Source organism: Oryx dammah, unplaced genomic scaffold (assembly GCF_014754425.2).
Source record: "Oryx dammah isolate SB20612 unplaced genomic scaffold, SCBI_Odam_1.1 HiC_scaffold_21, whole genome shotgun sequence".
Classification (NCBI taxonomy): Eukaryota; Metazoa; Chordata; class Mammalia; order Artiodactyla; family Bovidae; genus Oryx; species Oryx dammah.
Genome location: NW_024070205.1, coordinates 28244338 through 28255831, shown reverse-complemented (window position 1 = coordinate 28255831; position 11494 = coordinate 28244338). Strand labels below are relative to the sequence as shown.

Below are 11494 nucleotides of genomic sequence, written 5' to 3'. Positions count from 1 at the left end.
CATATATATTCCCACTTGATTCTTCATTAGCACCAGGTTCTTTTTCCTTAGGCACAGGTGGGAAGTCAGGGGGCATGACAGGTTCTGCGCCCCCTGATGGGGTTTGAGTTGAAAAAGCTTGAGTTGTTTGTTCAGAGCAGATGAGCGAGGGGGTAGGGTGTTTGGGAGGAAATGCAGGTTTTTGGTGAGAGGGCCCGTTGATACTTTTAAATTCATACAGTCACAGGCCCGATGATGCCATCTCCTGCAGCCCCACTACACCTGGATTCCCCAGGAGCCCAGGTTGAGTGATGCACATAGCAGCTGCCCAATAACCTTGCCCACAGGTGTCGGGAGAGGCTCCTGGGACCCCCGGGCCTTCCTGTAGCCAAGAGGGGATCTTCTGTCCACCCCACTGCCTCGTCCCCACCAGGAAGCGGCAGCTCTGGTACAGAGAGGGGTTTCATAGCAGGGCAGATGGAGGCCATGCCCTGCCTGAGATGGAGAGTTCGTGCTGAACCACAGTGCGTATCTGTCCTGCCCTCTCCTCCAGTCCCTCTCTGCAATTGCATTTTCTGGGCCTGGCAGAAAAAGACTAACAGAAATAGACTCCGTCACAAAAGCCAGGGAAGTGCTAGGCTGTGCCAGAGGCTACTGGTGGGTGAAAGTAGGGGTGGAGTCAAGTTCAAACCAGACCCAGCAGAGGGACTGGAGGCACCCACCGAGCTTGGTCCCAGCCCCTCACTGCCCACTTGGAGGAGTTGTTCAGGGCACTACAGCCTTGCTAGGTTGGAAGCCCAGTTCTGTTTCCTGGCTCCTTGATCCCAGATGATGTACTTTGTCTGTTTTCCCATTGCCAATGGAGCCTTTGGAGGGTTAACTGAGTTAATACGTGTCAAGCGGGGAGCATGGAGCTTGGCCCATGGTAAGTGCCCAACAAATGTTAGATGTTATTACTGTTATCACTACTATTAGGTTGCGCCTGTTGGAGCCTGCCAGCATGGGTGGGAGAGCACGCAGCAGGGCCGCTGAGGACAGCCATGCAGGCTGCATACTGCATACCATCCATGTGGTAATGCAGTGCACAACCTGTGCAGCTGTCCACGGGTCCTGCAGATGGGACAGCCCTACTCCAACTTCTGACTAATATAGTGATGCTTGAAGTTGGACCTTTTGGGGCAAGGTCTGATTAACAAAGGAGGGGAGTGTGGCTTTTGAGTAGAGCTATGTGGATTTGAATCAGGTGTGGCCGGGCCCTTGAGAAGGCCATGGTATTGCAACACCGACGGCAAGGATCTTAGCCAAATCGCTCCTTTCTGGGCCACGTTTTCCCTCATTTGTTCAGTGTAGGGGGTTGGGTTAGTTTTGAGGAGGCAAATTGGTTTTCTCTTTGAATGCCAATGCTGATTGATTGGCAGTGGCTGTAGGAGGCTTTGTAAAGTGAGGACATGAGAGGTCATTTGGGGCTGGGTGGGAAGGGCTCTTTAATTGTTCAGTGATGTCTGTTTTGAGACCAGGGGGAGAGGAGCTGTGGCACGTTTGTGTTCGGGCCGTTCGCGCTCCTCAGATAAGCTCAGTGGTTCTCAGCCCTGGCTGTATAAGAGGAGGTTTTACCACACTGATTCAGCAATACAGCACCTGGCATTGGCCATTTTTCTGTTTTGAAAGCCCTGCAGGTGATTCTAATGTGTGGCCGGGTTGACAGCTACTGGGGCACATGCGCCTCAGTTCCTGGCAGTCTTGCACTCTGTAACTTCTCGGCATGGTCTATACATTTATGGTACTTTGAACTTTCTTCTAGTAGAAACGCAAGGGGGTTTTAAAAGGCTAGCCTTCCAGTCTTACTGCTGGAGAGGATTTAAGTTGGGAGCCAGAGGCTGAAGGCATAGCTGCAATTGTGGATTGGGGTATCCAGGTAGCCTCTTCTCAGGCTATACTGCAGAGTTTTCATTGTGGGAGGACTGGGTTTTGCATCTGGGGTTGGTCTCATGGGGGCTCAGAAAAGCCCAGCCCACTCTGGCTTCATTAGGGAAGCCCTGTGGCTCCTTTAATTTCTCTCTCAAGCTCCTCTCAGTTCCCAGGGAAGGCGGGAAGTCAGGAAAATGCAGAGGCCCACTGAGGTCTGCAGGAAGTTATGTGCCCCAAACTCACAGGGCCCCGCTCTGGGTCTTTTGAAGGAGTGCTGGGGGGAGAAGGAAGCAGATGAAAGCTGACTGGGGCCACTGGGCTGGAGAATGCAGGGTCAGGGTGCCAGGCTTGGAGGTGGTGCTTTAGGACCACGGGCAGCCCTGGATGCTGATAGCTCCTCCAAATTACAGTCAGGGTGGCAAAGATGAGATGTTTCTGGGAGGCCACCCCAGCCTCAGCCCCTCCATGGGCCCAGAATCCAGCCAGCTTTCCTCGGCCCCTCCCATCACCCCCACAGGACCCAGCCCTGAAATTCCAAGGGGCAGGTCATGCCGGGCTTTGCCTCCCACCCGGAGTACGATAGAAGCAATCAAATAACATAGAATTCGATCATATTTTAAAATAAGCTTTATTTAGATTTTTTTTTGTTTATATTTTATATTTGCATCCATGCCTTCAAGAAACCTTTCCCACGGGAAAGGTTATTTTCATCTAATGTTACCCATAACTCATTCGCTATTTGACGTAGTTCTCTTAAATAAATCATCCTTAGTAACTCTTAGAATTATCTCCTAATTTACAAAAACTGAAATGAAAAGGAACTACTAAATCATTATTACCAGGAGGGGTTGCAACCATATTTTCTTGTAAGTAAAGGGCAAAACAATAAAAATCAACCAAAAGAGAAAAAAAAATTCATGGGGGGAGAAAAGCATTTCCTAAAATCTCTCTCACTCTAGCTGCTCTCCCTTGCCGCCAGGCTCGGTGAAATGGCTCAGCCAACAGAGCCCAGAAAGATCCTTAGTAGGTACCCTGCCTACTTTAGATACCTTTTCCAACCCCATCAGGTCAGAAGGAAAGGGAGCAGCCGACTGGGGCTTTTCTGTTTTAGAGACTTTGGAAAAAATATCCTATCCCTTCTGATAAAGAGATGCTTCAGCATTTAAAAATCTCTTTGTTTCTTGGTAAGAGTTGCAAACGTTACAGTTAGCAGAAAGCGCAACTACTGTTGTTTAGAGGGTGTGTGAATTGAGCTGTTAGTAGTTAAGGTGGTTCAGAGCGGGAATTCACAGGTCAGAAGAAAAGGAAAGGCTAGTTTTAGGCCATGGGAGACCCTGGCTTAGAAGCTCACATGTTCTCCATCACCTGGTGTTACAATGCTCACAGTTCCTTTGCTGGTGAAGCCTCACTGGGACCAACACTGCTCCCCAAATAGGCAGGCGTTTCTGCCAGCCCTTCTCTCCTGGGGTGAGTGGGCTCAAGCTGCTGTGACAAGCTGGCGGACAGGGCCTGAGGAATCACAAGAGACTCCGTGAGGTGTGGGTGGAGGAACCAACCAGAATAGGGAGGGCAGAGGTGCTGGATGCTGTGTCTCCAACAGCCCTCCCCCTTGAGACGGGTGCCTCCCCCATGACACCTGCCTGGCCCATGTGCAGAATCAACCAAGGATGAGAGAGACACAGCTGCAGGGAGGAATGGGGGCTGCTCCATGACCCTTGGGGAACCCACTTGGGCTGAGTGTCCCTGGGGTCCTACCCTGTGGTCATGCAGTCGGCTGTCTTGCCCTGTATTCAGCCTCTCTCAAAACACAGACCCAAGAGAAGGTGACCACGACATCAGGCGCTCTGCTCACTGAGGTCAGTGCTCTTTCAGATAAATAAATATGTATAGAAAGGCCTGGAGAGAGCTCAAGGTGTGAGAAAGGCGGAGCGCACTTTCCATGCAGGGGCAGGACAATGGGGGAGAGAGAAGAAGAACAACAGAAAAAAGCAAGCTTGGAAATCCAATGGTCCCTGGGTTCCGGCCACCCTAAACTCTACCTTGCACAGTTTGGCAGCAGCATGATCATAGAACAGACAAATCAACAGAGAACCCGCCTCCCACCCGCCCCCGTGGAAAAATATACATTCCAATATTTATGTAATAATTTAGCTAGAATAAGTCTTCTGCATTTGTGCAAATAAATTAAACGGAACAATTTTCTTTTCCCCGTAAAGAAAGAAACGGCAACGCAATTTAAAAACTGGCAGGCCATTAAAAAGAGCCCGTTTGGCCTCTGACAAGCCGAGCCAGGGCAGGGCCCCTTGGCCAGGCTTGCAAGTCTCTGTGGAGAGTGGACCTTACCCTGATGACGATGGCCTTTTGGGGTTAAAGTGACTTGGGTGTGCCCGAGAAAGGGTCTGGTCCCACGCGTTCACACTGGAGGGAGGGGGGGCAGAGTGGGGTGGGAAGGGGGGTAAACATCAAAAACAGACCACATCCTCAGGGAGACGGGCTCCGAAGTAGCAGTTTGGACAAGGGACATTTACAAGCACAGAGGGCACAATAGTTTTGTTATTTACAAATACACAGCAGTCCTTCAAGTTTTCAAGTTTCATAAAAAGGCAGGGAGGGAAAGGGACCAAAAAAATCCCCCAACGAACCGAACAAAAAGAAGGAAAAAAAAAAAAACATTGGGAAAAAAAAAAAAAAACCCAGATTAACAACACAACTGTATCGCTCCGAGGACAACAGAGAGTTGACATGTTCACACACGGTTGTAGTATGTACATCAATTACAGAGGTGACGACGCAGGGGAGGGGCCCACGCGAGCAGGCTCGGCCACACCCGCGCCCACGTGTGCGAGAGATCGCGCACACACGCACCACCACGCACGCCCAGCCGCACACCCCACCCCCACCCCACCCCCCAGCTCGCACGCTCGTCCACACGCACAGACACGCCCGCCGAGCAGCAGGCGAAGGGAGGCGGTTATCACCAGTCCGCGTCCTCCTCTATGTAATAATCAGGGGCGGTACCATCAAAGAGGCCGGGGTCGAGGGACTTCCGCTGCTTCCCTCTGGCGAAGACACGCGAGATGGAGCCGAATCCCATCTTCTCTTTCTTCTTTTTCCGTTTTTGGTCTTCAAGATCCTCTAGTGACTGCGGAGTCGGGCCAGATGATGGATGAGGCGGGGAGAAGAACAAAGAAAAGCTGAGCTGGGGCGGAAGACAGGGAGGGGTGGGGGTGGGGGGACATCCGTGGCTAAAGATGCTAGGGCCTGCCCCTCACTCGCTGAGCGGACTTGGGCCTGTTACAGAACCTCTTGGGGACAACACTAGGACCCACCCAGAACTGTCATGAGGATGTCACTAAAGTGAAGATAAAAAAACGCTTGGAACAGCGCCTGGCACATAATAAGCATTCATGACAGCTGCTGTTGGGCTTTGTACTGTAATTTAAATTCAGTGTGCTGTCCACAGCCGTCCTGTGCTTGTAGAGGGCTTGCAGAAGCGCATCCATGCATGCTGCCACGGCTGGCCACAGGGCCCATGAGATGAGCCCTCTGGAAAAGGGGGCGTCAGGAGAACATGGACAACCAGGGAGGAGAAAACCTAAGCTTCATGTCAGCCAAGAGCAAAGACCCTGGACCTTAAGTACTATACTTGTACTGACAAGTATAGTACTGACAAGAAGCAGTACTCGCCTCGGTAGAGCTGGGAGGCCAGGGTTGGGTTCTGATCTTATGTCACTCCCCGAGGAAACCTGGAGAGCCCCCACCTTCTCTGAGCCCAGTTTTCTCATCTTGTGATGCAGGGATTATTAATAATGACAAAAACAATGATGAAGAGAAGGAGGAGATCTTTCTCTCAGGATAACTATGGGTTTGCAGCTTTGCAAACTGTCAAGTATTTTATACAAAGATGCACGGTGGTGTTATTGGTCAAAAAGGTGGAGGTTAGAGTATGGTTCCTCGAACCACATCAGAATTACCTTAATTCCAACCACCTTCCCTACACCCCAACCTGGCAGATTAGAATCTCTAGGGTGAAGGGCCTAGGAATCTACAATAGGAAAATCTTCACTGGCAGACCCTGGTGCAGACAAGCAGTCCAGAAGACCAGCGTGTGGGAACCCCAGGATTAGAGAGCTGACCTCGGAGAACCCCTCTGATCCTCATGTCCATGTTTTCCTCCCTACAGCCCCTTCCTCGCTCTTAAGATAGTGTACTGAAATGTTAAAAATGAATTTTAAAAAGTTTCCCGCAGCAAGAGGTCCAAAGAGCCCAAGGCCCTCATCACCAGCTTGTGGCTGCCAGGAGAAGACACTCAACAGGGCTGCATGGAGGATGTGGGATGCTCTTAGTAGGTCCACAGATCTGGAAGAGGACATAACAGGGCAAATCCAGGTGCTGAGCCCAGCTCATACACCAACCCACGTGTGACTGAAGTTGTGGCTTAACTTCTGTCTGCCCTGGGTGCCCAAGTATGGATGTGGGAATGCTGAGGGCCCAGGGGAACAAGTGAAGTCACGGTCAAGGAAGGGTGCAAGGAGGGCCTGAGTGGCCAGGGAAGGCACACCTACCTGTACAATGGGGTTGTGCAGGTTCTTCTGAACTGGGCCGGGACTGTCGCCCTGTAGCCAAAGAAGAGGAGGAAGATGAAACAGCGGAGACACACAACATATGAGAACAGAGGTGGCCCGTGGAGCGTGGGCTTTTCCGTGGAAGGAAGTCATCCCTGAGGGACTGCCCTGCCTCTGGGGAATCCACCCTCCACCCCTAAAGCAGACACTTCCCAATGGCTCAATCATGGTACCTCGGGTTCATGGAGATGCTGCCTGGATCCTGGCCAGAGGCCCTGAGGTGATCTGCCTGTTCTGGCTTCTTGACCCCTATTACCCTCTGACCAACAAACCTGTCACTCAAAGGCTTCTAAGTTCCTCTCCTAATTGACCCACTGAGTTAAACCTGGAAGTTGGTTACCCTTGGTGCTTTTTATAAAGAAGTATAACTTTACAGAAAAGCACAAAAATAAAGAATTTGGGGACAGGAATACTTGTGACACTATGCAGCCTCTTATTAATATTTCCCCCACAAATAACACAATAAATGTCTTACTGTGTAGAGGGGTGGACAGGGCTCATTAGCCTGATTTACAGATAAACAGAGAGGTTCCAGACAGTCCAACATTATAAAGCTAATTAAAACCAGAGCTACAACTCAAATTCAAGACCATCTGTTTTTTCTTGGTCTAGTGCTCCTTCCTCTGAGTGTGCAAAAGCCTCACCATATCCCAGAATCAATCTGCCCTGCCTGGGGTAGGGGCATAGATCACTGGGATTACAAAAGTCATTACTAGGGTGACTTCTAGTGCTCATTTCCAGAATTGCTAGTAAAAGGCAAGAAACAAACCATGTGTCACCTGAGTGAATATCCATCTTCTCCAGCCTCTCTATGCTGAGTCCCCACCTCTGCTCTAAATAAGTGACCAGAGCATGAAAGGATGGGGGTTGCTTATTCCAGGCCAGGCTGTTCTTGCAGGTATCAGGTCAGATGCCTGCGAACAGAGCTACACCTGGAGCTATTTTCAGGTTCTTCCTGGCTTACCTGTATGCACATCTGTTGAGATGGGGGATGAAGGTGGTTGAGGGAGGGCAGGGATGGAGCAAACAGTAGTTTAGTCTTTAGTCCCATCTCAAGGTTTGCAAACAGAATCTCTCTATCTGCCAGGCAGCTAAGGTAGGTTGGTTCTGTATAGGGCCATCTTTGCCAAATTTATGGGTGAGAGAATGAGGCTGGAGCCCACTGAAATATCTACATATAGACTGGCTTATCAAAGCATCCACTGCCCAGGGCCCTGTGTAAAGTGAGCTTGGGAATAAACATGCCAGACCTGCTCTCTGTAGCAGCAGGTTATGTGCCAAGGCCAAGTTGCACAAAAGGCTAGATCTGAGCCAAATGCAATTCAGGAGGCCTTTAAAGAACACTTTCTGCAGGGTGGATTTCCCAGTGGCATTTTGACTGTCAAAGCCCCATTGGGAAGACAAAATAATGGCCCTTGGGAAGGTCTTATTTGAGGTGTGCTCAGATACTACAGGCTATCTGGCCCACACTAAGAATGAACAGCAGTGCTGGCTGTAGGTATAACTCAGCAGTGACTCCTCAGAAAGACAATAATGTCAGAGGCCCCTCTACCAGCCAAACCTTCCTTGCCTTGGCTCTGTCAGGACAGCCTTTATCACCAGAATTCTCTCCTGGGAACAAGAGAAGAACAGATTGCTTCCTTCAAGCCCCAGTGAAAACAGAATCCCAGTCCTGAGTGGGATTCAGGCCCCCTTCCCATCCTCATGTGGCTTCAAGAGGCCCTGGCCAGCAGTCTCTGGCCCCACACCACCAGGCTGAGGCAACTCATTTCAAGTTTAGTCTTAGCTATTAAGTGCTTTTCATTGTTACTGTAGATTTGGAAAAAAAAATTGCTTCCATTATGATTACTGATATAGAAAAGTTACTGATTTTTATCAATTGATATTGTACCAACACTGATATATACTTCTCATTATCAGTGTAATGACTTCAGGTTATTCTCTTGAGGTTTTCCAGGTAGATAATCACCCCACTGGCAAGTAACAGTTATTCTGTCTTCCTCTCCCACCATAGCCACCTCATTTCTTTTTTATTATCCATCTCACTGGTTAACAGAACAACATAAACAGTTTTTGAGAAAGCTTGTCCATGCATTGGAAGACCTGACTGCTGTGTCTTTAGGACATGGCAGGGGAGCCCCCATGGGTTATCAACCACATGATGGAACAAACATGAAAAGTGGTCCCCATACCCTGACCCCAGTGTTTCATGTTCGAGCCTTCATGTGGAGGCTTCCTGTCCTCAGATGCTTGACCCACCTGCCTTTGTTCACCACCCCCATTCCTGGGAAGCCTGTCTCCCCACCAGTCATCAAGAGTTATATGGCTACTGACCTGCACCTCTTGGTAGCTGGGACCCAGTATATAATCAAAAAGCATGTGATTAAATAAGCAAAGTAAACAAACTTAGAACAAATTCACTGGATGCCTCTCCAGAAGCAAAACATGCAAAAACTCCTGGAAATTAAAAAGAAAAAAGTCTGGCTGATTCCTGGATGAAGGACCAAGAGCTGGTTCTACAGGGAAATGGGAGTGGTGGTGGTGGTGAGATCCCGAGCTCGGAAGGTAGTCTGGGAGGAGACGCCCATGGTCCCAGACACAGTCCACCACAGGTAAGCCCAGGCTGCTCAGCCCCTGTGTCCGACCCAGGCCCGCCTTCCTCTGGATTTTCCTCGCCCTCCCGGACACAAGGAGCCAACAGGCCTCATTTCTTTCTCTCCCCACATCCATCTCTTCTTGCAAAAGGAAAGAACAGAACAGGAAATGCCTCCGCCAGAATGCTCCCTGGGTGGACAAGAGGAAACAGTGGGTAGGTCTTCACCCCTCCACCCCCACCCCTGAGGTTTCAAGGGGGGGCCCACGGCCTGGGCCCTGCGGCTGCTGGCCTTACGTTGCAGAGGGAGTGTGTCCGGTGTCGGGGGGAGTTGATGTCGCTTGGTGTGGACGACCGGTCGCCTTCGGCGGCAGATGCGTCGGAGATGACAGAGGGCTGCCGGGAGTGGCAGGGGCTCACCCTGACCGCTGGAAAGCAGGGACAGTTGGTCAGTGGGGGAGGGAGAGGATATCCGTGCCTTCACTGCCTTGCAGGTTGTTCCACCCATTATACAGATGGGAGCACTGAGACATATAGAAGAGACTTGCTCTGCTCTTTGCTCCTCTATTCCACAGTCCCACGCATCACCAGAGAGCTGCTGCTGGCAAGAATCTCCAGTCCCTGGATCCAATAAGCCCTCTCCTAACCAGGATGAAGAGAAGAGCAAAGTTTTCAGGCACCTTGGTGATTGCTTTTCACAATGCTCCCACTGCCTGGATGTTACCTAGACCTGGTGCAATCCTAATAGCTGGTTAATACCAGCTTCCCAAGCAAGAAGCCTTGAAGCCACCACTGGCTCCTCTTTCTCTCTCACTCCCTCACTCCACAGCCAATCAGCAGCAGCACCTCCAAACACAGCTTTAAATCTGGCCACTTCTCTCTAGCTCCACCACCACTACTCTAGCCCAGGTCACCACTATCTCTTGCCTAGCAGACCATGGCAGTCTCCCAGATGGCCTCCACTCCTCACTGCAGTGAGAGCCAGGCAACCGCTCTCACTTTACCAGAGGGTAGAAATGCGGTCCTCCTGCAAGCAAAGGGATTCAGCCCTGCCCACCTCCACCCAGCCTCAGCTCATGTCCCACCAGCTTTCGGATGGTGCCCGACGTGCACTCTTTCCCTCCTGCCTCAGCCTTCCCTGGTCCTGCTGCTCATAGGGCACATTCTCATCCTTCAAGTCTCAGCCTGACCTGAGAGAAACCTCTCCCCACCCAATTATCAGCTCTCCCCACTCTTTTTTTCCCATCAAAGCACCTGCTTTCCGTTGATTTCTCTCCCTGAACTAAGATCTGTAATCATACTTTGTCAATTTAGTTACATATGTTTTCTGTCTTCACGCCTACAATGCCAGCTTGATGAGGGTGGGCATTCTGGGTTTCTTATCCATGTCCAACCCCAGAACTCATGGTACCTGGCATGTAGTAGGTGCTCAGTTAATAGCAGCTGAATGCCTTTAAGCCCACCAGAGTCCCTCCAGCAGATCACTCTCCTGGCTGTAGGTGCTGGCCCTGGATGGAGGAAGCACTTACTGCTGGACAAGACTGAGGGCCTATGGTGTGCAGGCAGCACCTCAGCAGTGAGGGCTACATTACTGAGAGGCGATTCTTGCTGCCAGGGGCCCTATGGAGGAGTGGGTGGGGTAGGGTTGGGTGGGTGCCTTTGGAGTCAGAAGCTTAGGTTCCTAGTTAGGTGACAGCAGGAACCACAGGCTCCAGAAGCCAGCTGCCTGTCTCCAATCTGCACCTGTCACATAAATGCCACTCAAAGGAGGGACAAAAAAATGGAGCCAAGTGTGCTGCAGATGTGCAGAGGGGTTTGGGGTTTGTACTGTAGCCAGTGAGTCTAGATGTTGACCAGAGGCTGAGCCCCTCTCCCCACCAGTGCCTGGGGCAAACACCCCTAACATTTATTTCTGACCTTCCCACACATCCAGTGATTACCTGGAGCTGTCAGTCAAGGAACTCTCAATGTCTCCTCCGCCAAAGGATGCCCATGTGATCCAGACGGGAGGATCACGGTATCCACGGCCCAACACTGCCATTGGTCCAGGGGTGGCCAATCAGTGTAACCACTCCCTAGACACAGTGATTGGTTTGTATATAGGCACGTGACCCTGGCTGGCCAATCAGAGTCCTTTGGGATTTACTATGCACACAGAGAAAGATTCCTCTTGAGTTTAGAGCTGCAGGGGCCCTAAAAGCCAGAATCTGCTGGGACTGTTTACTGCTTTGTAGCAAGAGGTCATCTGAAGATGAGGCCACACGTCGGCAGGCAGAGCTGAGAGACGGCGTGAGTCAGGCCCAGATATTGTCTGAACCTTGGTGTCCAGCTGCACTTGAGGTCCATCACTGATTTTCCAGTTACCCTGAGCCATGGCCTTTGCCCCCCA

At 50.8% G+C, this 11494-nt stretch overlaps 1 protein-coding gene across 1 annotated transcript in view; it reads right to left on the bottom strand.

Annotated features, from left to right (window-relative positions):
• Positions 1–2496: 2496 nt before the first annotated feature.
• Positions 2497–11494, bottom strand: part of KAZN (kazrin, periplakin interacting protein) — an 84770-nt gene continuing 75772 nt past the window's right edge. The window contains exons 5-7 of the mRNA XM_040263981.1: positions 9403–9533; positions 6453–6503; positions 2497–5029 (exon numbers count right to left, since the gene is read on the bottom strand). Of these exons, the coding sequence (XP_040119915.1) occupies positions 4862–5029; positions 6453–6503; positions 9403–9533 (350 nt within the window). The 3' untranslated portion in view covers positions 2497–4861. The remainder of the gene's footprint in view (positions 5030–6452; positions 6504–9402; positions 9534–11494) is intronic.